Source organism: Strix uralensis, chromosome 8 (genome assembly GCF_047716275.1).
Source record: "Strix uralensis isolate ZFMK-TIS-50842 chromosome 8, bStrUra1, whole genome shotgun sequence".
Lineage (NCBI taxonomy): Eukaryota > Metazoa > Chordata > Aves > Strigiformes > Strigidae > Strix > Strix uralensis.
Genome location: NC_133979.1, coordinates 21,922,668 through 21,948,341, shown reverse-complemented (window position 1 = coordinate 21,948,341; position 25,674 = coordinate 21,922,668). Strand labels below are relative to the sequence as shown.

At 36.7% G+C, this 25,674-nt stretch overlaps 1 protein-coding gene across 9 annotated transcripts in view; it reads right to left on the bottom strand.

Annotated features, from left to right (window-relative positions):
- Positions 1-963: 963 nt before the first annotated feature.
- The window catches only part of SLC30A7 (solute carrier family 30 member 7), a 31,647-nt gene continuing 6,936 nt past the window's right edge, over positions 964-25,674 (bottom strand). For 6 of the 9 annotated variants that reach the window (XM_074876627.1, XM_074876632.1, XM_074876629.1 and 3 more), the window contains 9 exons: positions 25,463-25,571; positions 24,176-24,263; positions 22,364-22,490; positions 21,298-21,447; positions 19,727-19,777; positions 16,981-17,116; positions 5,865-5,955; positions 4,749-4,898; positions 964-2,005 (listed from right to left, as the gene is read on the bottom strand). In XM_074876627.1, the coding sequence (XP_074732728.1) occupies positions 1,958-2,005; positions 4,749-4,898; positions 5,865-5,955; positions 16,981-17,116; positions 19,727-19,777; positions 21,298-21,447; positions 22,364-22,490; positions 24,176-24,263; positions 25,463-25,571 (950 nt within the window). In that variant the 3' untranslated portion in view covers positions 964-1,957. Of the gene's footprint in view, positions 2,006-4,748; positions 4,899-5,864; positions 5,956-16,980; positions 17,117-19,726; positions 19,778-21,297; positions 21,448-22,363; positions 22,491-24,175; positions 24,264-25,462; positions 25,577-25,674 lie in introns of all 9 variants that reach the window. The other 3 variants (XM_074876626.1, XM_074876633.1, XM_074876635.1) reach the window with 1 other exon arrangement.

The following is a 25,674-nucleotide window of genomic DNA, read 5'->3' as shown; positions in this document are numbered from 1 at the left end:
CTGCAAAACAGCACAGGCAGCTGAAAGGGGACTCTGCACCTGCATCCCCAGGAGCAGCCAGCAGGATCAGAAACCAGCAACAGGAATAGTGAAGGATCTGAAGACTGGAAGAGACTCTAAAGCTTAAAAGCAGCATGTATGTGGCTTTTTACTGCTATTTTTCTTTACACCCAGTTTTCAGTTCCAGGCACAAGAGTACACCCCCAAGCTTTGTACAAAATCCCTACTCATGTTTCAATATCTCATCTGGAAAATTCAGGAACCACCTATCAATTTGTCAACCATCGTGTTTTCACATGAAGAGAGAACAAAATTTAGGTGCTATATAGGAACAACAGAATGAATGCAATAAACTCTTCATCTCTATCATGAATTCAGCAACAGTGGCAAACAAACTATTTCTGTAAATGAATCATTGGTACTTTCATGCCTAGCAGTTACTACCCAGACCTTGTCAGCTTCAGAGGGCCTTGATTTCAGCATTACCACATATCATGCACCAGAAGAATACTTAAAATCTATACCAGTCAGTAGCGGCTATGATTTTTCAGAAAAATGCCTGCTGTCTTGTTTTTAGCTCCACAATGTTCTGTTTGTAAAATGTCATCTTATAAAAATCCTCCATTACTAAATTATCTACTACAGCATAGTGGAATTATCATCTGTAATACCAAGTATATCAGATTGTCTTTGAAAACAACATTCACATCTGAAAGTGTGAAATGATTATAAATGCTAGAAAAATATGACATACTAATGTTTCTGGAAAAAAACAACTTCCTGCACTGAGGACTTTTCCTTCTTCCCCATGAAAACACACAAAGCTACAGTAAGATAGTCAAAAATACCAGACTTGTCAACCCAGAAAAAGCATAATCTTAAACAGCATGAACCATGGTCCTTATTTCCATTTCAGGTATAACCACCAGGAACAACTATTTTCAGTATTTGGAAAGGCAGAAGTTAACTCACCAATCACTTTAATAAAAATTATTACAACCTATTAAAATCAAGGAGATTTAAGCTTGCACAAACAATTTAGGGATTTAATTTTTCCCACCACATGATTTGGAAGATAAAAAACTTCACGCATTGTGCCCATCACCAGCATCTTCCCTCAGCTGCCTGTTGTTTCCATGACTATGGACATGAGTAGCATCGTGCAATGTCTCATTACTTTCAACAGTATGAAGAGACTAAGAATCGGAATTAAATCTAGTATTTTGACTAAAATAATTTCCACAAGATATATGCAACAAAATATCCAGCTTGTTTTGGAAGCAAGTCTCTTCACAACAGCCTTGCCTTTTACATTTAGAATTTTTCTGTCTGTTTGGTAAGATGCAAGTATAAAGGAAGTCTAACATCTACAGTTATGCAAGTACACAACCCCCCCCACATACATCACTAGTAAATAATCAGACTGCATACAAGATACTTGTAAAAGTAATAAAACCCTTTGATGCTCCATATTTATGCTGGCAAATACCTCTCCTGATATAAAAGGCACTTTGAAAACCCAATATGGTTTGGTTCATTAAGTTTGCAAAGTACAAACAATTGTACAAACATACAATTATATTGAAGCATGTCAGCCATTGTGACATTATCTACAAAACAAGTTTCCAATTGTTGGTAACACTGGTTTTATGGGAATGAGCAGTGGTTTCAGCAGCTTTACTGAAGACATGACAGGGTTTCCAGTACCACAATCTTAGTAAGTAAAAAACCCTCAAAAACTTACAAGTTTAGGGGCCACACAAAGACAAGACCCGAAGTCCATAACATTCATTCAATATTTGCTCCTTAGAAACGAACTCCATCCATAGCCTGAGGGCAGAAATCTCTTCAGTCCATTCCAGAACAGTGGTGGAGGCAGGCTCTGTCTTGAAAACTATGTTGTTATACCATTACAGTACAGAAAACTTTGGTCCAACAGCACAATTCTGGAAATTCACTACATGGCTGCGACATCAATCTGTATGTAAAGCTGTCTTACTCCTGCCTATGGAAAAGAGAAGGAGAGTTAAGGAAACCCTGTAAAGCTAAAGCAATTTTAACCACCCTGAACACCAGTCCACATCAGTAAGTTACCTAGCAAAAAACCTCAGTATCTTATTTTTCTGTAACTCATCTTCCACATTTAGCACATCACTCACTGAGATACTGGCAATTTGGAAACCTACAAACTTTGAGAGCGCTGTACGAATACATAGTTCTTCACACAGTCAAGTGCACACATGTAATTATGTATTAACATTACCTTTGCTACATTACCTTTTCTGATTCATCCTAAATAATTCACACATGAAGCTGCACAAAAGCAGTTCTTTTGTACAAGTTTAACTTCCCAAAAACCCAGTTGCTTGAGGAGCTGTAAGTTTAAAATGGAGCTAAGCACAAGAGCAAAACATGGGATTTGTTGTTTGAACCAGTTCTACACTAAGATTTTAGCAAGAAACAACAACAGCTACAGTGAATTTACAGAGTATCATGACACATTAAAATAGCTTCAGGTAAAGGTATGTGAATTGTACTAAAGCATTTCGCTTCTCAAATCCTATTAAACTAGGCTTAGATGGACTTGCTTAGTTTTATCATCATTCAGTATAAAACAGCACAAAAAAATCAGTTATTCATTTTAAGCTCAGTGGCAGGCCAGTGACAATGTTGTGATGGTCACTGGTTATGCAATGTGAACTTAAAGCATTAGGCTGAACACTGCTAAAAATCAGCTTGTCTTCAACTATCATCAGCTTGCTTCTAGTTCAGTTGAATGGCAAAACCATCAGTTTTATATCAGTTATATTAAGATTAATGAGGGCCAATATTACTGTGAAGAAAAATCTCTACTTGCTCCAACTGTTCTTCCACTTATACCAAAGGTCAGACAAGTGATAGATCTTGTTTAACCAACTCCCTTCCCTAGACACTGGCTCTTGATACCTGACACAGCTATCAGCTGAAGAGCTAACAACTCACTTGGAAAATTCAATCCTTTAGAGACTTGAGATGTAAAATTAATTTTAACGTAATAGAATATTCTGCATAGTCCTTCCTCAAAAAAATATCCCTTAGTTTAAAACTACATAGTCTGCAGAATAAGCCGTGCAGACTGATTTCTAGAGCTGTATGTGATGGAACATCTCAAAAAGGACCAAACTTTATGAATAAAGTTTGATTTTAGAATATCTGTAACAACAAATCCTCCTTCCCTAAATCTCTAACATAAAAACAGGCATATGCGTTTATTTTTATTGGGTTCCCCATTACCGACTATAAAATTCCTTAAACTTTAAGGAGTTCAAAACAATTCATGCACTCAAGCAGCAGGGCTGGCTTCAGTGGTGTTTCTTCTGAGAGTCCAGAAACTGATGCAAGATGCATAAAAAACCCCCAAAAAATCCAGTCTGGAATTTTAAACAAATGATATAAAACAGTTACTAAAAGGGGCACTTATCAGATGCATAAATGATTCACTAAGCCATCCACACACAAGCTGCCAGTGCAATAGACCAATACAAGGGAAAGAACATGCACGTGAGCACACAAGGACCTTTCCCCACTGTAAAAAGCTTTGAAAAGAACATTTTTGCAGTCACTAATTAAACTGTTGACACTTTTATTTAGTGTCAAATATACTCAATCAGAAACCCCCTTCCTTCACTGTCCAACTGACTTAGAGAAGTCAGTAGTTTACATATCTCAAATATTACCCTTTAGCTGACAATATTTTGTGACCTAAAAACACTGGTTATAAGCAGGAATACTTGTCTCTTTCAGCTACAGAACTCTCCATTACTCAAAAGCAGAGAAAGGACATTATGGAAAAATACAATAGTTTTTTCAAATACTCCAATGTCAAGAATAAAAGCAGGATGTTTACATCCAGATGATATAAAATAGAGAATAAGTTTCCAGCTTTATTCTTCACAAAGTTTTCTTGCTGGAGAAGAATCTTCTATTTTATCTTAATAGACTCTAGGTTCTACATGTAAACCATTCACATCCAGTAGCTATACTGGAATAGGCAGTCAAACTGAATTTCAAGTTTCATGGTTAGAAGTGTAAGGAAGCAACAGAAAAATCTGAAATTTGTAAGATTTTGATCTTACGACAAGAACTATCAACTTCTAATAAAGTTTCTGTTGTTCACAAGAATTCCAGCATTTCACATCAGCTACAAGTGCTATCAAATGCTTCACTATCTATATAAAAAAAAATATAACCTGTAGGGAAATAAACAGGAACACCCTGGTCATATACAAACATGACAACTGATTGTTATGCTTTAACTAGGGATCACCATAGCACAAATACTACTAATAGACAACAAAATATGCAAAGACTACAGATTCTCAGAGGTACAGAAATGAATGACAAATACAGCATCAGCACAGTGAAAAACTTAAGTAGGTTCAGTCTGTGGTCAGAAGCCCTATCTTGAGGGAAATCTAATATATTTTCTTGGTTCCTCATAGGTCAATATAGGATTTCAACTTAATTTGATAACCTCAGACAACTACAGCTGTTATTTCCATTAAGTGGCATCAAAACCTAATGCAGAGAGGAGCAGTAATTCTGTCTACACTACTGAGTATTTTGAAATTGTTCTATAGAGCTGGAGCAGAGAAGCTTTTCAAAACACACTGATACCAAAACCAGAAGCATTCTTCTTGGTAAGAATTACAGTGTCACACGTGACAGGCAGTTTACACTGAGATGTGACTTCCACCAATGAGACATACCTGAGTAAAAATATTGTGAGTCTGGCTTAGAATCCACCTTCCATCAGCATCAGGAGCTACTAATAGTTTCAAAGTCCCTATGTAAACATCAGTACAGAGGGTCCAAAAATGTGGATCATGTAAACTGTAAACTCCTTGCAGCTGCTGCACCTAAAAAAATACAGGCAAATTTTAAAAAATGTATTTCAGAAGATGTTTGTCTGTACTATGTTTTTTTTTACAGAAAATATAATGAAAGCAAATGCATTCTTTTACCTCTAGTTCTCTGTGTAATTTGTGGTATTTAATTTAAATTCCTTATTACTATCTCAGCAATTGTAAGGAAGGTGAAGACATGCAGATTGTATGTACGTGTCATGATTTTGTATCTTGCTACATTTACATTCTGCATATATTTTAACTGAAACCATTTCTGAAAACAGTGGTGTCCAAGAGAGAAAAGTCAGTTACTAGATTTCAGAGGACATTAAATTAAAACAGCAATTTTTACAAATGCAGGAATTTTCCAGTGAAACAACTTGAGATATTCTATTAACAGAAATATACTGGTATTTCTGTAAATATTTTGTGAGGGCTTAGGCTTGTCCTGTTGAAACCCTTCTTTTTCCTCTGTCAAGTTTTAGCAAACCTTCCACATAACAGGTACAATCCTGTAAGTTCCTGAGGAAAGATGGCACTCATACCAGTGCTTTGTATTAACTTCGCAAAGGTGCTTAAATGTTCAGGTCATGACACAGTAATAGATAAGTTAAACAAGAGTACCAGGTGAGGTCAAATCCAGAGTAATCTACATATTCTTATAAATACACTTCCAATGTTACTCCACCTCAGAAAACAGAAAAACATTATCCACTTTGTATCAGTACAAAGTACTTCAAGAGGAAAAGCTTCAGGATCTATTTTTCTAAACCAGCATAGCACATTTGAAAACACAGAGTTGAACCTACATACAATTTAGGACTTCAGAAAAATAAGAATTAACCTGGCACCTCCCTTTGTACAATCTAAGGAACCTTTCACAGGCATTACTGGGAAAACATCACAAAATATCCTCATACACACAGTTGAGGCTCATTCAGTCAGCAGCTTGATCTGAAGCAAAGTCTAAGAGCTCACCCTCTGGTAGCACTGAGGCAGGGTGTTTTCCAGGGAAGGAGGAGTTCGCTGCATCAAAATTCCAATGGATTCTTTTAGAAGTGGAACAATACTGGAAAAAAAAAAGAAAGTTAGCTACTGTCACATTTTTAAAAGATGCCGAACAAAGAGCAACACAACATTCCTTAATGCTCTTGAAGTTTTTCTGTAGCTGTTTCATGAGAAGCTGAGAAAGTTGCCATGAAAACCTGGTACGCTAAATAAAAGGATTGACAAAATTGTTATGGTTTCTTACTAATGGCAAGATTACTTCTCTCCCTGCTTTTCCACAGAGACAACTGGTGGACAATCACAAAAGATTCATAGTTTAATCATGGGATTTGAGATGAAATCTCTTAGTGTCGTAGAAGTTATATGACAAAGCAGCTGGTAACTATAGCTCAAAACCAAAACTTACTCCAATGGCAATCACTCACAACCAACCATAAAAATATGCAACTGAAATGGTTTTTGCTTTTGTGTTTGGCTTAAGGCATATTTTTCTTATGAACTAAGATAATAATGGGGAGATCATGAAACAAAATTAGTATGGACCAGTCCAGCTATAACAAAGTTATTTTGTCAGAAACAGACAACTATAGCATATAGAATACAGTAAGTGTAGGGTCTCATCCAAGCTCAAGGATTAAACATTTGGAAGCAATTAGAGGTTCCCTCCTGGCCAAATAGTCTGGTTTAATCAGCAAACTAAGGTGACACTTAATACCCTTTTTTATTATTATTACTTTCCTTTTTTTTTTTTTGATAAAACCAAGAGACTAGTAAGCCCATAACCTGAAGCTACCACTAAAAATGTATACTCTTACTAAGTACGGTGATTTTTTTTGTTCAGGGGTAGTGCATCATGTCTGGCTCAGTAGAGCATCCCCAAATTTTCAAGAGGATGACAAATATCTATAGCCCAATACTAAAACTTAAATAACAATCTAATTTCAAGAGCATATAAAGTCACCTAACACTCTAAACCAAAAGTGATGATATATTTCAGAAATTGTAAGCTGAATTTCTGTGTTCAGCACTGTCATCACAGCTGGAGTACATAGCGTGATGGGATAAAAAGCATCCAGAAAACATCTGTAAGAGATTGAGCTGTCTGTTAAAGGAAATACAGAAGCTTTGCTTAAAATCTCATCAAGTGATGTAGAACGCACTGCACAGACCAGCTGCCTATTTGCCCATCATGAAGAGCATGACCTAACCATTCCTTTCCATTTTAAACAGATGGTTCCATTTGTAAATGGAAGCAGTCCTGGCTGATGGACTGCTCAACTCACTCCTTGGCTAATCTTTAGCCAGCAGTGGGAGTTAGAGGGTTGCACGACTACTGACTAATGAACCCCTGGAAAAACAACCACCTAAAATTAAGTCTTCTTGCAGACACACTGGTTATTCCACCCAAATTCACTGCCTCATGCATTCCATCACACAGCCTCACACAGTTGCATTGCTACTAAGGAATCAGTTCAGAAATAGGAAGAAGCAATTAGGGGCAGGCAGGAATTGCCTAAACTGGACCTGTCACCAAGACAATTAAACATTTAGCAATGCAATAACTGTCAATGTGTCTAAAGGAATCTTAATTGGAGTGTCACATTCTACAGATGGTGGATTACAGGAGTTTAGGGGAAAAGGTTCTCTTATCAATGGACCCATCTCACTAAATAATGTCCATGTCACAAGCATTACATCAAAGGCCGTTGGAGCTGCCAAAATACTCTACTCCATTGCTGAATTGATTTCAGTTTAACTCACTATTTAAAATGCAGGTTTGCTTCTAAATAAAAACCTTGAAAGACCAATACACAAGTTCAGGATGCAGACTGAATACAAGATTTTTGAACACTGACTCCATCCCTATGAATTTAACAAGGCCCCTCTAAAATACGTATCCAAAGGCTTCAAAACACACACACGCACAGGCTGCATATTTTTTCCCAGGAAAAGGACTAAAGGAATGGACAATGTAGGAGCTTCCTTTTTTATTGGAACACACTACTATGAGTGTACCAGAGTGAAAAAAATCCATGAAAGAAATCTAACCAAATCATGCCTGATTTGCACAACTTATTTACAATATTTGATAAAACTGATGAACATTAACTGATGGAATGGAAATTAACTGGCAAGTAGGAGATTTGGAGAGACAGCCTACTGAAATTTAAGACTAGCAGGTTGGGCATGTTAATCCATTCCAAAAAGAGGATTTGGTCAGTGAAACTGGAACAGGATTGAAAAGAGGAAGTTGAAACCCTGTTAGAGAGCTCTTCAGCTGAAGATGCATTTAAAATTGAGATTGCTTCATTCTTAAAACTTTGTTGCCCAAGAAACTGATCTTCCAAGATTAAGTCTATGCAATCAGCAGGGTCCATACAAGCATCAAAGACTGTCTCTCCTTGCCAGGCAATGGGGTGTAGTTTTAAGCAGCATGTATTGGAACCATTAGCTCAAAATCAACTAATATACAAAAAGGTGAATGGGGAAAGACACTCCACGCCTAGTATAGGTAGTACAGCTTGACAGTCTCCCTGCTGGCAAGATTTCACCTATTCATGTTTTTGCAATGGCTCCACACTAAAGCTTCAAGAGAGAAACCTCCTGTACAAGATTTTGGCAATAATGCTGCACAAATTATGCTTTTATCCAGACTTCACAAAAAAGCTAAAGCCATGATGTTTAACTGAAACAGCAACACCTTAGAAGTCCAAAGAATAGAAGTAAATCAGGACATGGCTTCATACTGTAGATGAAAGTTGAAGTATACGCCAGGTCACACCTCCCTCCTCTAACAGACGCAGCATTCAGTTAGAGATTTGTCTTTCGCAAAGCTGACAAGGCCAAAAGACAGCTGCAGTGATGTGATATGCCCTCACAAATGCTGTTAGAGCACAGAAGCCCATGCAAACATCTCTGCATCTAAAAGGACACTATCTTATAAGGTAGTCTTTTACTGTAAGCCAAACATGACAAACTATAGAATCCAGTTTTCTGATGTCTCAGGTTTTACATTGTTTCATGCATACTAAAGTACAAAATCTTTATTTAAAAACCAAAACTCCACAGAATATGCTCTTTTCTCAAACACTAAAACCAATCACCAGGAGGCACTAGAAATACTAGTTCCATCTCATGTGACTGAAGAAAACACTAGGAAAGATGACTATACCAAGCAGGCTGAAAATGCAGTTAAAGAATTTGACCAAGCTTTCCTTTTTTTTTTTTTTTTTTTGATTAGTCATTAGTGCAAAATACATGTGGTTGTCTCTGCAGCAACTATTGCACTGGTACTTCCCCTTTTTTTTTTTTTAATTTACAAAAAGATTACTGAGCAAAAGAAATAATGCTGAATTCTCACTAAGTGGAGGGTTTTTTCATGCATAAGCAGTCTGTAAGCTTTGCTGCTAAAGCAGACACAATTTTCCAATGGTCTCCGATTACCAAGCCTTGAATCTAAAATATCATTCTTTTACAAGACAATTGAATTTGAAAGAGGCACTAACTCACAAGAAGACTTGGGACATAAACACATCCTCTACAAAAGCTTAATAGCAAAAGCAGCTAATGCCGGCAGAATGAGTTTGCAGCACATCACACTTTCACACACATGGTTACAGAGGAAAGGAAAGGTGTTCAAACAGATAAAAGCTATCGACATGAACCTGATAAATCCAGCCTGCCACTGCTACACATGGCTTCATTAACAGTGAAGAGTAAAAGCATCAGACTCTTAATCAACTTGCATCATCACATTCAGCTAATACTCATACCCATTCCAGTCCCATCCTGTTTATGCCACTGTTCTTGCAGGCATAGCTAGCAAGACTCTGGCATCGTCGTCATCTTGGGCAGCAAGGCTGGAAACAACGCCGGGGTAAAGAACCCCGACATAGAAAATCTACTGCCAGATTTCAAAATTTTTTTTTTTTCCCCATCCATCATCCACAACTGTAGTGCCAAGACTGTCAACCTAATTCAGAACTTGAACTTTAATAAAATTTTTCTATTAGGCAATGGCAATTTTAATCAGACTGTAAGCTTTGCTCAAGACAAGGATCACAGGTTTAACATTTACTTTTCCTATTTTAAATTGTCTGTTCTCATAATAATGTGGTGCTTTGACTCTCAGGCAAAGCTGGCAGGTACCATTACCCTGTAAATAAAGGTAGTGCATGCCATTTAGCAATGATGGCTCAAAACACCAATGACAAGCATGCTAGTTTGGGGGAGTTTTGCTATAGAACATTCCTTCTGAATCTTACAGAATGCAGCACCTCATTTAAAAAAGTGATTCTTTTTTTATGCTGCTATGCCCCAAACATTATAGGCATATACCCCAAATGTTACAGGCGTGTCCTCCCCCAAAGCTGTTTCATATTATATCATGTTCAAGCAGCTCTAGACTCTATGTAAAAATGATGTAACCCATGGAAACAACTTCACTAAATGACTGAAGTAAATTGCCTCATCTCTGACCACTTAATATGTAGTCTGCATTTTCTATCCCATCTAGTATCATATTTAGTCTACAGTGCCTTTCTAGAAACATGTGGCTCTAATAGTGGTCTTGCTTTATACTGGAGTTGTGGCTTTTGCTTGGTGACTAATTTCACATAGCTGATCAAAATACTAAAATTGCTTCAACATTTCAGAATAAGGCTTAGAATCCTAAGGCTAAAAAATAAATGAACATTTAGTTTTAAATATTAAAAGCAGTTTAGAGCCTTGAGAAATTGTTTATTGGTTCAGGCACATTAAATTATGAGGAAAACACCTTGGAAAAAGCTTGAAGAGTGTCAACCTGAAGAATTATGAAATAGACAAGCTTTTTTTTTAAAAAAAGACTTCAAGCAAAATACTAGTAAAACAGACTCATCTATTTTAAGCATGTCCTATTTATGCTTTATAATTAAATAGACACTTCCATGAGATAGTACAGAAAGTAATCAAAGAAAGATTCATCAGATGTTAGTGGTAGCATCCAGGATCACTCAAGAGCTACAATGTCCCACCCACACCAGCTTCACCATTCAGGCCATAGATTTATGATGCAGAGATTTTGAAAGATTACAGGATATAGCCCTCCAATTGAGAAACCACAAACTACTAAGTCCTCTGCTTGTCAAGACTCAACAGATAAATACATACATGGAGAAAACACAACTTTCTATAGCAAGTAAAAGCATAATGAAATTATGGAAAGTATCTGACTTCATGCCTTTACCTCTATATCAGAACAGTGATATGTGGGCTAATTTTCTTCCTCCAAGAAGATAAATTTTAAAGCATGAGATGTAATAGGTATTAACAATATTCTAAACAATCCTACTGAAGACAGGCTTTTAGTGGGATGTAGAGTCATAGTCTACTAGAGGGAATAGACTGATCTTACCTGTCTATACTCTAGTAAGAGCTACCCGATTTCTGCTTCCACTAAGCTTCAAGTGTATTTATTTGTCAGTGAAAACAACCTCAGAAGAATCCCACACTGGATTTTCACTGTGCAGCCGGAATGTTCTGTGCTAACTCACGAGCAGTTAGGCAGAGAATATGCCACCTTAGAGCAGCCTTAGTGAAGGATCACAGAAGCAACACAGAGCAACCATGTGAGTAGCTGACAATTTGCACTAATTAGAGATGTTGTCTACAGGAAGGCTCAGCCATTTGAATTAAAAGCGCTGCTTGACTTCTCTGAAGAGGCATTGCTCAACGCTTCATGCATCTGCATAAGGCAAAATAAGTTACAAATTAGAGGCTGTACAGCTTTATATTGCAATGATAAGTTCTTTAGTCATCCTATACAGATATTTTTGTGATTTCTTTTGGCAAGTGTTGCCATCATTTCAGAAAACTGAAAGAGAAGACCCACTAATAGGAGCAGGCAAGACCTGAGTAAATCAGAGCGCCGTCCAACACTGCAGCAAGCAAACACTCAACATCATCTTCATCCAGACACAAGCAATCTTGGATTAAGAGCAACGATTCCCCTCTGCATTCACATGCAACTGCTCTGATATTCTACTGATGACATAACTCCACAGAAGGGAACAATGATTTGTGTTCTAGCTTTACTCCCTCTTTGGATACATAAGTATCCCAAAAAGATTACAGATTAAAAAAGAAAAAAAGGACCCCTGGATCAAACCTATCCCCTACCCATGCCCTGCACACTTTAAGTCAAACTCAGACCATTAACTTGTAGGATATGTGATTGAAGTCAAATCACTACCAGGTTAAACGGTATATGCACATTCTATTCAGAAAAAAAAGCACAAAAAATAAACTTCATTAAACCCTCAAACAACTAAAAGTGTGCCAAGTATTAAACACTAAATTCACCAATTACACAGTAACTTATTTTTAGTTTGTCTTTTTCATGTAACATTTTCTTGAGAAATGCCTCACTAAAAAGCAAGCTATTAAAATGCTCCTCAAAGACTCTCACAAACCTCTAAAGGCATCACCATCACCTCATTCAGCTTTTTATCACAAACATTAACTGCACATGAAGAATCAAAAGCATTACTTTTACAGTTCTAGTTTACTTAAATTCTATACAGTGTACACCTTTGCCTGATACATTTGGACTACACAAAATATTCTATACACTTTCCTAAAATTATGCTTTTGTATTTTGACCTGTATGAACACAGTATCAGACTTTCAACAGAAGCACAGCTTACTGCAATGGCATAAATAAACTGCAACAGCTACTTTATGACCTTAAAGTATGCTAAAAATCTAAGTGCACTATGATATCCACAGTTTGTATGTCCAAGCAAATATTTAATCAAAGTGTAAGATACTAATGCAGATATACTGGTATATATTTTTAAATTAAACTATGTTTAATCATCAGTTTCATGAAAATTGTGAAATTGAATTGCAAAGTATTTTTGTAAAATTTGAGCCAAAATTCAGTCAGATCATTATTTTCAAGAAAATTTCAATACATACTCAGATAATGAAGCAGCTAGAGTTGAGAACCCGAAAGTTCTTTGTGATAGTTTTATTAGTTCACAATACTACTAATTTGCTTATTTCAATAAAGAACAAAATATCATGTGATTTCATAAATACTATCCCACATCCAGTAATGGATACCAAATTCAACATCTGTTATTTTTCCATTTTAATCTAATTACTTTTCTAGATTACTTTATACTACTTGCATCATAGTATCTTTACAGGATATAAAAGCGATATAAAAGCTGTGAGTTGGTTACACGATGGCACCACATTAATGCATTATTTAGATCTTCCTATTACAATCTCTCATCAGTCCAAAAAACATGCCAATGTAATTTCTTAAAAAAGACAGAATGGATTCTCACTAGTCTCAAACCCACATACATAACTACTGTCACACCATTATCTTTGCTCCACCTCCACCTATTACCATAAGAATTCCTCAATTCCTCTTTTAAATACATATACCTAAAGTTCAGCATCAGAAAATAAACCTGGTTTTGTTGAAAATAGTTCAAACATATTTCTGAATACATACTTCCAATAATACCCATCATAGTGCAAGAATGAATATAATCTTTCCCAAATCTCAATAGTGACAGTGTCCCAGATTGTTCAGCTGATTAAGAAAACTACTTTTTAAAGTTTGGAATCCAAAGACTTCTTTCAAGGTACCTTATTATACCGTTACAAGAATGCTGTTTATCCTGTAGAAGACTCCTGCCTCAAATTTACATCTACAGTTCTGTCCTAATTCATCTCTGTGCAAACTCATTCCAGCTGGAAAGTTTATGAACTACTTAGACTAAACACACATCCAAAGCAACACTGCAATCTGAGGATCCTTCCCTTAGAGGAGAAAGCCATCAACCAACATGAGTAAAAATTCATTTACCAGTTTGTATTTTATTGGGAATTTTCAACTTTATGAAAATAATTTGCTCAATGTATACTTAATTTTCATACGCAACCAGCAGGGTTTCGAGACTGTGACATGCAGAATAGTGTATCCTTGTTATCTAAAAATTAACAGAAAACATTCAAGTCTGGACCCCTCTTCCACCATGACTTAAAATTTACACTCATGTAGCCACCTGCAGTATTCACAGCTGTTTCCTAAGATACATTCCTGATGACAGAAAAGCACCTGTACCATAGGCAAGTCTTAATCCAATACAGTAGTTTGTCATTTGAGAACAAGTGGCAGAAGGCCAGCACAACAAGAGCTCAAAGATATACACACATAAAAAGACATTCTCCTAGGAAAGAAGTCTCCCTCCCAAATAACAACTTGACAGCCAAGAGCAAAAGCATTTCCATACAGATTTTGATGTTTCAAGTGCTTTATTTTAAAGCTTCAGAGTACTCAAAGATCTAGAAGATCATGCTCAAGGTTTTGCTTTCACCAAGAGCTGTTGGTTAACCATTAACAGCAGTAAGGAGAGTATTGCCTCCTCTAGTTCATCAGTTAGTAACTAATATATTTGATGTAGAACCAGAGGTCGAAGCAGCTAATTAAAATGGAAATGGACGATTTCATACACTTAAAATGTGGAGTCATGAAAAAGAGCTTTGGAATATCAGCAATAAAAAATACACTACTATTTAGATTTAAACCAATCAGCTGAAGTACTCTTCTAAGACGACACAGCACCTTGGGGCTTTTATACAACCCCATTTGAAAAAAGCAAAGCTTTTCAGTCCCAACTAGTGGAAAGTCCCCAGACAGCATTAAAACTTTTGGGCAACTTTACCAGACTGGCTTTTGCATCTCTGATTCAAAACTATGCTTGCTTTATTACAGCTACAAAGAACAGATCCTGATTTTTAAACACACATGCATGGGTCCACTTGTCAGAGCACACATGTACTCTTATCGCACTCTACCTTATCAAAGTTGCTTTAACTAGTAAGAGGGACCCGAGTGGGATAGTCCGCAAAAGTAAAATTGACAAATATTCTTCTGAAACAGCACAATCATTTAATCTAAAGCCAATTCCCCCCCAAAGGTTATTTATCAGGGTTGCAAATAGGCCCACAGAAGTGGGCAGGAATCCCTGTACTAGATATTGAACATCCCCCTCCTCCCAACCTCAAACCCACACATGCCCCATCAACAAACAGACAATTAAAACCAAATACACACCTGTTGCCACTAACAGTTTAAAATTTTTGCAGCCAATGTTCTTCCTCCTCAAGTTTTGAGTTTCACAAAATTTCAGTATAATCTTTTCTCTAGGTTAGATTTAGGTGACTTGAAAAGATTACGGACAAAACTATTATATTATATATCCTAGCAATCATCAGCTGGACCCTCATATTACTGTTACGAAAGATCATCTTATGGGAAAATCTGACAAACCTTTTGCAGTAATTCTAGAAGAGCACTTCACACACATAGCATAGTGAAGAATAAGGCAGAATAAACAATGGTTTTATGTCCAGAAGTGTAAATGAAGTTAACTGAAGTCAAACAACACAAAAAGGGACTCAAGCTCTCAAAGAATATCTATCTGAAACAGTCATCTTGTTTATGATCTTGTTTAAGTGTATTTCAGCAAAGCTGTTGGCAGTTAAGTCTGTTGGACTGCTTAAAAAATTTAAAAAGAAACACCCTGCAATTAGTGTTTTCTCCACTGCTGTGCCAGGATGTGTCAGTCTGCACAAAACATAAGCTTGCTTCTACTGACTATGATGCAGCTGACTGCACTCAGCATAGCGATTCTAGAGATCACTTACAGCATATTGGACCAACAGAATAACATTACAGGCTGAGGTCTGGTATTAGGTCAAAAGACACAACAAACAGTGATTTCTCCAGCATTTTCAGCACAGAGCAAGGACCTCAAATATTCCTCCTAATTGTGCTAGAAGACCTATAAACAGCTTTATTATGAAGCCTCTGTCATGGAAGGTAGTCTTCTTCCAACCTCTGTACAAATGGCAGAAAAAAAACTTCATGCACATGGTATTCTCTGACCAGCACTCCACCTGTGCTTTGCTGTACACAAAGCTAGACCCTTAAAACACAAAATGTATGAAAACCTGTGTTTTACTTAGCTATTACCTCAGCAGTAGTTTCTTCCCCCTTGGTGACCTGCACATTTTCTTTCCCATTTTTTAAGATTTCACTAATAGGCTTAGTTTGTCATAATTTGTCCTTTATAAAATTACAGGAGGTTTAAGTCAAAATACTACGTTTATATTAAAGTGGTAATTTCATGGTGATCTCTAGCAGATTTCTGTGGGCATTTAGCTCCTGAAGCACGTTGCCCTACTCTGGTAAATAGGGAGATTCACATCAATAATTCTGCGAATGCTGCCATGCATATGGTATAAACATGCCATATATGGTATAAGCATAAGTAGCTGCAGTTAATCAGATGACATTCACTGCTGAAGAGACAAAGGTGTTCAGTTATTAGGTTGTAACTGGAGTTGTGGCACTCTACCCTATGTCACCACTGAAACTGCTGCCAGAAAAGCCTCAATAACAGCACCACTGAATGAAATGTTTGCTTGTCCAGTCTACTCCAAAGAGCTTCACATTTACAGCGATCTTGGTAAGCAGTAACTGGGAAAGCCCAGAACTATCTGAAGCATTTCCATCAGATCTTAAAAGGAATAAGGATGTCTCAGAATACAAATACAAAGGAAATGACAGTTCTCACTGAGGAAAAAAATAAATAAAAATTACCAGCCTTGATTTGTCAAGGACAAGGGCACATCCTGTGCCAGCAGGCTCAACTCTGCTGCCCTCAAGCCATTCTGCTCCATTTACTGGAGCACACTGGTTTATATAAGCATGTGCTAAATACAGAGAGAAAGCTTTCTACAGTTTGAACCTGAAAGACATTTCTGTAGTGTTATGCAAACAGGGGTAAAATATGCAGATTTAAGAGCAAAAGCTGTAGCTGTAGAAAAGGAAAAGAAAGATAGTTGACATAAGAGCGCACCAGAACAGCTGTACATAACAGAGGTAACGTATCACTCTTGGAAGAAAAGCAAATGTCATAAGTCATTAGCACAATAGACAAACCTTTTCTTCTGAGCTGTAATCTGCACTGTAACTAGCATCAAAACTACCACACATATCAGAGATAGCAACACTTACCTTACACCTATAAGCAGCGCTATCAGCATTGAACAAATAGGATCTGCTATCATTAGACCATAGTTCTGCATCAGTATAGCAGATATGATTACACCAATACTTCCGAGCGTGTCTGCAACGATGTGTAGAAATACACCTGCAAGAGATTAATTGGTATCATTACAACTTGGTGTTGTTAAAGCTAATGGAGTATTTCAAAGACAGTTTACTGAGAAGAGATGCAAGAACTAGATTACACTTGTTATATTTGTCAGTTAAATTGGTCAGTTTTTGGTCAAACACACAGAAAGCAAGCACAGGACTTTAACACACTTGTAGAATATAGAGCATTTGAAAAATTTACATTATTTTCTGCACTTAGCAGTAAGAGGTATTTCATGGCATAGTTATCAACTTAAGCAGTGATTAACTGATGTAGATAAATTTTTTTCATTCAATATCCACCCATATTACAGTAAAGAAACTTATGCTCCCTGATGCCTACAGACAGTAAGTACTGTATAAGATGGAAAGACTGTTAGCAGAAGGAGTTCTGTGAAGCTCTAAAAGATGCTGATGTTTCACTGACAGTATCTTGTGGAAGTTATTTGGCAAATAAATCAAAGACAAATGATTTTGAGAATTAAAAAAATACCGCAGACATGAACAACTTCACTCTTGTTTTGAAGAATAACACACTACCTTAAAAGACAAAGAAACAAGCACTTTGCAGCTAGCTAAAATTTAGCCTTTGGAGCTCTCTGCTGGCAATGACAGGAACAGTCATTCAGAAATAGCATTCTGAATACAGTTCTTCAGACTCTGTAAATGCCTCCTCATAAAAACAACATACAAATATAAATCAGCTCTTTAGTCATTTTCCCAAGTCTTTATTTGTACTGGGTCCGGCTGGGATGGAGTGCGATTTTCTCCATTGCAGCCTGCATGATGCTGTGTTTTAGACTTGAGACTAGAACACTGCTGACAACAAACCAGCGTTTTAGCTATTGCCAAACAGTGCTTGCACAGCATCAAGGCCTTCTGTAAGCAAGTAGGCTGGGGTGGGCAAGATGCTGGGAGGGCACATAGCCAGGACAGCTGACCCAAATGGACCAGAGGGATATTCCATCTCATATAGCATCACACTCAGCAATAAAACTGAGAGGCAGTCTTTCTAAATCAGCAGTTGCTCAGAGACTGGCCAGGCATTGGTCTGCTGATGGGAGGTGGTGAGCAACTGTCTTTTGGCCTGATTTCGGCTGGGATAATTTTCTTCCTAATAGCTGGTATGGTGCTGTGTTTTGGATTTAGTATGAGAATCATGTTGATAACACACTGAAGTTTTAGTTGTTGTTAAGTAGCACTTACCCCAAGTTAAGGATTTTTCAGTTTCCCGTGCTCTGCCAGCAAGCAGGTGCACAGGAAGCTGGGAGGGAGCACAGCATATTCCATACCACAGAACATCATGCCCAGTATATAAACTGGGGGGAGGATTGTTGCTCAGTCATCAGGTGGTGAGCAATTACACTGTGCATCACTTGTCTTTTCTTGGGTTTTATTTCCTTTTGAAATTATATTCCTTTTCATTACAATTATTACATTATATTTTATTTTAGTTACTAAACCCTTCTTATCTCAACCCACGAGTTTTACTACCTTTTCCTGATTCTGCTCCCCATCCCACTGGGAGAACAGGGCAGGAGTGAGCAGCTTAGTTGCTGGCTGGGGTTAAACCACAACATCTTTGCATTACTTGGGGTTGGGTTTTTTTCTCTTCCTCCCCCCCACCTCCTTACTAAACTGTCTTTATCTCAATCCAAGAGTAGTTCTTGCTTTTACTCTTCAAATTCTCTTCCCCGTCCCCCTGGAGGAGTGAGCAACCAGCTGCTGGGTGCTTAGTTGCTGACCAGAGGCAACCCACAACAGTATTGAAAAAGTAAAACTATATGAAATTGAGTCTTTTTAATACACGTCAATTAAAATGTGGCTTTCATGAAAAAGGCTGACTTTCAAGTATCTTCTGCTATGCCTTCTGGAAGAGGTTGAAAACGTTCCCTTTCAAGGACTACAAACAAACCAGAAAATCATCCAATAAGAGAAAACAATATGTACATTTGGGTATGCCAAATAATTACTCCCTCTTACATTACATGATTTTCTCCCTCTAACTTTTGAACACTTCAAAAAATAATTCATCAAAGCTCAAAACTGACATCTAAATTATCAGTAATTTTATTTACACTAATGCTCAGATCAGGGACTCCAATACTCCTTCAAGCAATTTAGAGTGAATTACCATCTTGTCTAAACCAGCTGCAATAGCTTGATGAAATGCAAGTTTTAAGCTCAGGTGCCCTTTAACAAATAAATCAATCTGCATTTTTCAAATACATTCTATCTTAATAATACTGTTTTTCACTTTCCGGAGCATACATTGCAATTAGGCTCCTCACGTTTCTGCTTTCAGCCACTCTTTCCTAGATTTTTATTATCTGATTTTTCAGCATCTGTAACAGAAGCTAAATCCCAGCTTTTGGGATCTCCCTTTCAAACTGTATTGACACTGCATTACATTTAGACTTCAGTGAATGTCTCGACGCCTAGCTATGCACAGGGTATGGCACTGCTCTGTTTACAGGTAGAAGGGGACTTCATAAAATAGCTCCTCTAAAAAAATCGAGCATTTACCCAGAGGCACCCTCTAAACAGTCACAGGCAGGCAGACCATGATAAAACTAAGAAGCCACTATACTTATTCTCATCATACCTTGTAAAATCTGTTTGCTGGATCCAGCCATCCCTTCAAGAGAATGGTCATCTGTGAAGACAATTATTGGCATGTTAACCTACATAAAGGCTCTCTCTAGTGGTATATTCTGTTATGGTCTTCCTTTTCTGAAATTTCTTGAACAGACAAGCTGCTCAATACTTTAACTATTGTTTTTAAATGCAGCAATTAAGTCAAAAGTCTTAAAACACATTTTAAAAAACAAAATACCACTTTACATATATAAAATTTATTTTACATATGTAAAAATAAAAAGAGCAACATTTGTTTTTTAATGAAAACAAACTGAGAAATAAGACCTTTGTAGTATTTAGCAAAATAAGGCCCCCTCAAGAATACCAGCCATATACACAAGCAAGAAGACTAAGATCACATAAATTTGCTAACCAGAAGTATTTCACTTAAGCAAGCATTTATACCCAATGTAAAACAACAACAAGACTTGGAGAATGTAGAACTAGGTCAAAAAAATACTCTCATCCAAGCAGATTTATTCCTCTGAAAGGAATGTCAGAAAGGTATTTTAAGAAAAACTTGTTAAATGATAGCAAATGACTTCTAGTGAAGATATATAATAATTTATGCAAAAGTTGATTTGCACAAAACAGATGGCTACATTCCCTGTTCTACTGGAGTGGTGGGGATGGAGAGAACGAGACACAGGATGGGGGAGCTCCTGCTTTCCCATGAAACTCCAGGAAAACAAGCCCCAATTTTCTACTAAAAATAGCAAGAAAGGGACAAGTAAATATTTTTATACTCTTTGTCACCTCCTGTCTGCAAGTTACCACAGTATTCTCTGCTCTGAACATGCACTTTTTCAGTCACATCAGATTCTTCTTTATGGCTTAGGCAGGAAGGATTGACAACCCTGCATTTCAATAAGGCTTTCATTTGCATTGTTTCAAATAGGTAGTAAACAACACACTGTCTCTTTCCATGGATGTCCCTTCACAGATTGTTCACCTTTATGGAAAAGATTTAAGCATAGATAAGATACCAAGTACCTTTTTCATATCGCACTTAAACAACTACATAAGATGTGGAAAATCTTATATTTGAGGTCACAAACCAAGTATGACATATCAATCCCTAAGTACCCGAAGCCAAACTGCTTGTTCATCTTTCCTAATATCTTGATCTATAAAATTATTCAAATGAAGAACATCAGCAAAGCAGCGTAATTTTGTCTATTGATTTTAATGAAAAATTGAAACAGAGCACTTCATAACTAATTTAATTATATTTCTATAGCATACATCTGTTTTATCTTTTGCCAACACAGAACATTATGGTGAACATTCAAAAAAAAAAATGTAGTTTTTAAAGGTTTTGCTTTACCTAACACTGAATTTATTATAAGTGAAACAGCATTTACCAAAATGAACCACAGAACATGGTGGTGGCATAGCATACTGCGTATTTAGTGAAACTACTTCCGTGTATGCTTGCAACAAGCTGCAGGACCCACTTTTTTTTTTTTTCAGTAAATCATTAATAGCAAATTTCAACTGAGTCAAGATGGTCTATGACATTAACTAAGTACTTACCATGACAATAATCCTGACCGTGAGAGTGTCCATGGCTATGGCCATGACCGTGTCCATGGGCATGTTTATGTTCATGGCTGTGACCATGACCTCCATGACTGTGCCCGTGGCTCAGACCACCATTAAATAGAGAATGGCTGTGTTCATGCCCTATAAACAAATATCACCATCAGAGTATAAATTTAAGTGTTGAATAAAAGTATGCTTACATTTGTTTCTAAGCTTCCTGAAACCTATGAATCTTTTAGGTCATCTTAAAGTATGACTTTAAGTAAGTTTAGAAAATTAACACAAACTGTCATCTAAATCTATGCTTTGCAGCCATATAAAATATATACCTGATTTGAGAAGTCAAGTGCTTTTATACATTCCCACTTCTGAGACAAGTTGTGCTACTCTTTTAGCACAATTTGAAAAATGTACACATAATTAGATACACGCACATTAAAAATAGCCCTTATAAGAAACCAGAAATTGGCTATCGTTTACACATTAAAAATTAAAGCTTAAATTGCTGCTTGAAGACCAAAACCTATTTTCTTCCCCCACTTCTATAACATTTATTGTTAAGCTGAAAAAGATACCAATTAGCGTTACAGAAAAAAACTAAACAAAATGTTTACCATATATATTTAGGCAAATACATTCTGCATTTAAATTCAAAAGACACTAAGTTGAGAAGCACCTGAAGCTGAATCATCCCATACTTAAAATTTGGTTCAGACACTGTTTTGTAAATTTTCCAGCCAAGACCTCACTTAACTCCAGTTTAATTTTGTCCAAAAGACACTCTGCAAACCTCTTCCAATAAGGTGCAAAAGAGTGCATGTTCCAGGAAGCAGATTCTGGAGTTCTGGGTCTTCCCGTTACAGATATTAACATGAGAACTGCAGTAGCGACATACTAGAGCTAGTGATAAAACATAAAAGTCAATATTGCAACAAGTCACATACACATTTAGCTAGGATTGGCACTAAAAAGACATGAAAATTTAATCCTGGGTTTCTCAAATCCTGGAACACAGGGTGCCAAGGAAGTAAACTATTGAAAATGATAGATATCCTACCAGAGCCATGTGAATGCCCATGGCCACCATGTTGAAAAACAAATATTCCTATAAGATTTACAATGAATCCTAGTATAGAAACAGGAAGAAGTCTCTCATGATGCACATCAGGAGGCTCAAGTGCTCTCTAAAAAAAAAAACCAACAAAAAACAAACCAAGAAGTAAATGTAGTTTAACAATCTCTTTACATTATTAAAAGGCACTGAAAAAAATGCTTAAATACAGGAGCATTGTCATAAACCCAGGCATACATAAAGATGTAATTAGAAATTACTCAGATCTTTCAGTTTTTCAGATGGTACACAGACTAATTCCTACTGTCTGAAACTGAAGTTTTATTATTAAAGCTGCAGAAGTATAGTAGAATATTCTGATAGTCCAGCTAAATTTTATTATAAGATTTCTTGTGCTGTGGGATGTGGCGCAACACCACATGGAAACGTGCAATTTTGTTGGATGACTTGCGCAATCCACGTCTTACAAACAACTTCCAAGAGTCTAGAATGCCATTTCTTCCTTTCTCCTTAGAAGAGTGAGGTGATGAGGGGAATGAAACGAAGACTGAGAACAACTGTGGCATTTTTCAAAACTTCTAAAATCTAGACTAGTAATTTTTTTAAAATTCTTTTTTACCCTACTTTCTTTGGAAGTTTTTTTTAACGAGACATTATATGCCTAACACAATGTGCATCTGAAGCTAAGTGTTGGAGAGTTTAAATTACTATTGACAGGGGAGAGAGACATTCACCATCTGTTCACAGGGGTGAAAGGTACAAGCAGTAGCAAGATAATGGAACTTTCAGCAAATGTTAACTTTTGAAATAACAGGGAGAAAAGGAGTCACCATCACAAACAAAGGGAATACTCAGCAGGGGAGCTAAGACCAGAGAAGAGTGATGTTTCAACATTACTCTTGACACTTCCAGTAGTAGTTTTTCATTTTTCTAGTAAGTTTTGTTGCTGATTCTAGATTTGGAGTGAAGTTTTCCCAAGCTTTTAGGCAATTTCAGCCCAGTTTGTACTGATTTTGAAGCAATTACAGGCTTATCTATGTAGAGGATATGCTCCTGAAAGCTCCCAGTTCTCTATTAATTCAAAAAAACCACCGCTAGAATGCCTTCTGAACTAGAAGTCTAATCAAATTTTTAGTGCACCTCCCATTAAAAAGTAAAAGCATTAATGCAAGCTGATCAGAATCAGTTATTAATTTTACTCTTACTCCTACCTCACTTTAGTGCAGACACCCTTGATGTCTAAATTTTGATCTTGAAATTAATACCTGAACCATCTTGCAAAAAAAAAAAAAAAGAATTAAAGAATAGTGCTTTTGTAAATGTTAAAGCTATTACTACTTGCCATTTATATCAGACTTCAAGATTTGGAAGATAATGCTCTTTCTTTAATGAGTTAGTTCAACTTCTTCACAGAATGTATTTCCATTTCTTATGATTAACTTCTCTCCTCTGAATGACTAGTTTTGGCCTTTCTTTCTTGGCTCATTTGTCCTTTTAACAATGAGAAGTAAAGATCTTTCTATGACATACTTAGCTGGCTGAAAAAAGCACAGGGTGAATCTCACAGAATCTTTACACACAGTCAAAACAAACTATTTAAGAAGCTAGTACAGATATACAGAAAAGGCTAGGTTTCTATATCACAAAACAGCAATTTCAGATGGCCCTATTCTCTGTTCAAATCACAGATTTTTAACCAATTATGAACATAATAAATTTCAAAAATTTTATCCCCATTAAATACGCTCTACAAATAGAAATGTGACAACTGATAGTGCAATTGACTTCATAACATACCTCAACACCTTCAGAAAAAATGAAGAATGCTGTAAAGATGAGGAATAAACCATTTACAAAACCAGCAAGTACTTCTGCTCGAACATACCTGCAAGAAACAAAAAAGCAAAAGTAAATACTATCACCTCCATTTAAATGGTGAAAATTAAAAGTAGAACTTAGAGACTGGAGTAAAAGCTTCTAGTTCTCAAACAGTTGTATTACACAGGGATTTGCTACATGGAAGATGCAGTATATAAACTACAGGTAAATATATGATTTATTTCAGCTACTAAATTTTTCCAATAAATACCAGCCAGCTTAGAATAACATGTAATTCTAATGTAGCAAACATCAGACTTAATAAACTGTGGTTGTTCTCTAATAAATGGAACACCAGCTGTTTAAATGCAAAGCAGTAATTAATACAAAACCTTCTTTCACAGCAATTAGTTCATGGTACAATCAATTCTTCCTAAACTGATTTCTAGGCACAGTGGAGTTTCCACATTAATTAAGCAGTGCTTTAAGTTTCAAACTACCTGATCCATGCTTAGGCAAGACAGCTGAAGCTAAATGTTGACATTCAGGTCAGTAATGCTATGGGGAATGCAGCAACCCATGTTATAGCTCATTTGCTGGTAATTAATCAGTATCACCAATTAATAATATTGTATAACCAGTATTGTTCTATAGGGCACAACTGCAGTGTGCAGTGGAAACAAGTGCCCTTGAAACAGAACGAGCTGCAGCAGCTATATCCATGAAGGGCAGTGTGGGATGACACACCTCAGCCTAAAGGATCTGTGCTAATGGCAGCCACTGCTGTTGAATCCTCCTGGTTCCAAGAAACATGGCTTATAAACTCAGGTGCAGCACCACAGAGACTTAGCTCCTTTCAGTTGTACCTTTCGGTTTCAAAGGTGGCATGGGGCACCAGCAGTCTGAGATTCCTTGTAATGCACCTCACTGCACGGTGAGGACAAACCCATGATGCAGATGCTCTTACTTCACTGCTGCCATTAACACATGACAGTGCTCAGCAATTTTCTGCTGCGTAACTTGTTTCCACTAGTATGATAACGGAGATCTTAGAAGTGATAAACCTGCCCCCCGAAGGCAATGCCTTCACATTTTTACTATTTCTAGAGGGACCAACTTAAAGATTTACATAACTCACCGTAAAAAAAAAATACTTCCAACATAGCTTTTCCATGTTCTGCAAAAAGAGGTTTTATCCATACAGTGAAAAATTACTACCTAGACGTTTACTGAAATACATTAAGGTAACAGCCTGAAGTTTCTTACCCATATGAGAAAGCATCGTTTGACCTCCATTTTGAAATAACTGAAGCTGCTAATCCAGCCAATAGAGCAGTACAGTCAAAAAACATATGAAAAGAATCTGATATTAGACCTAAACTGGAAAAGAACAGGGAAAAAAAAATGTTATGTTCCATATACTGCATGTTGAGTATGAAAAAACCCAGCATTTAATCTTTTACACACTAGCAGAATGC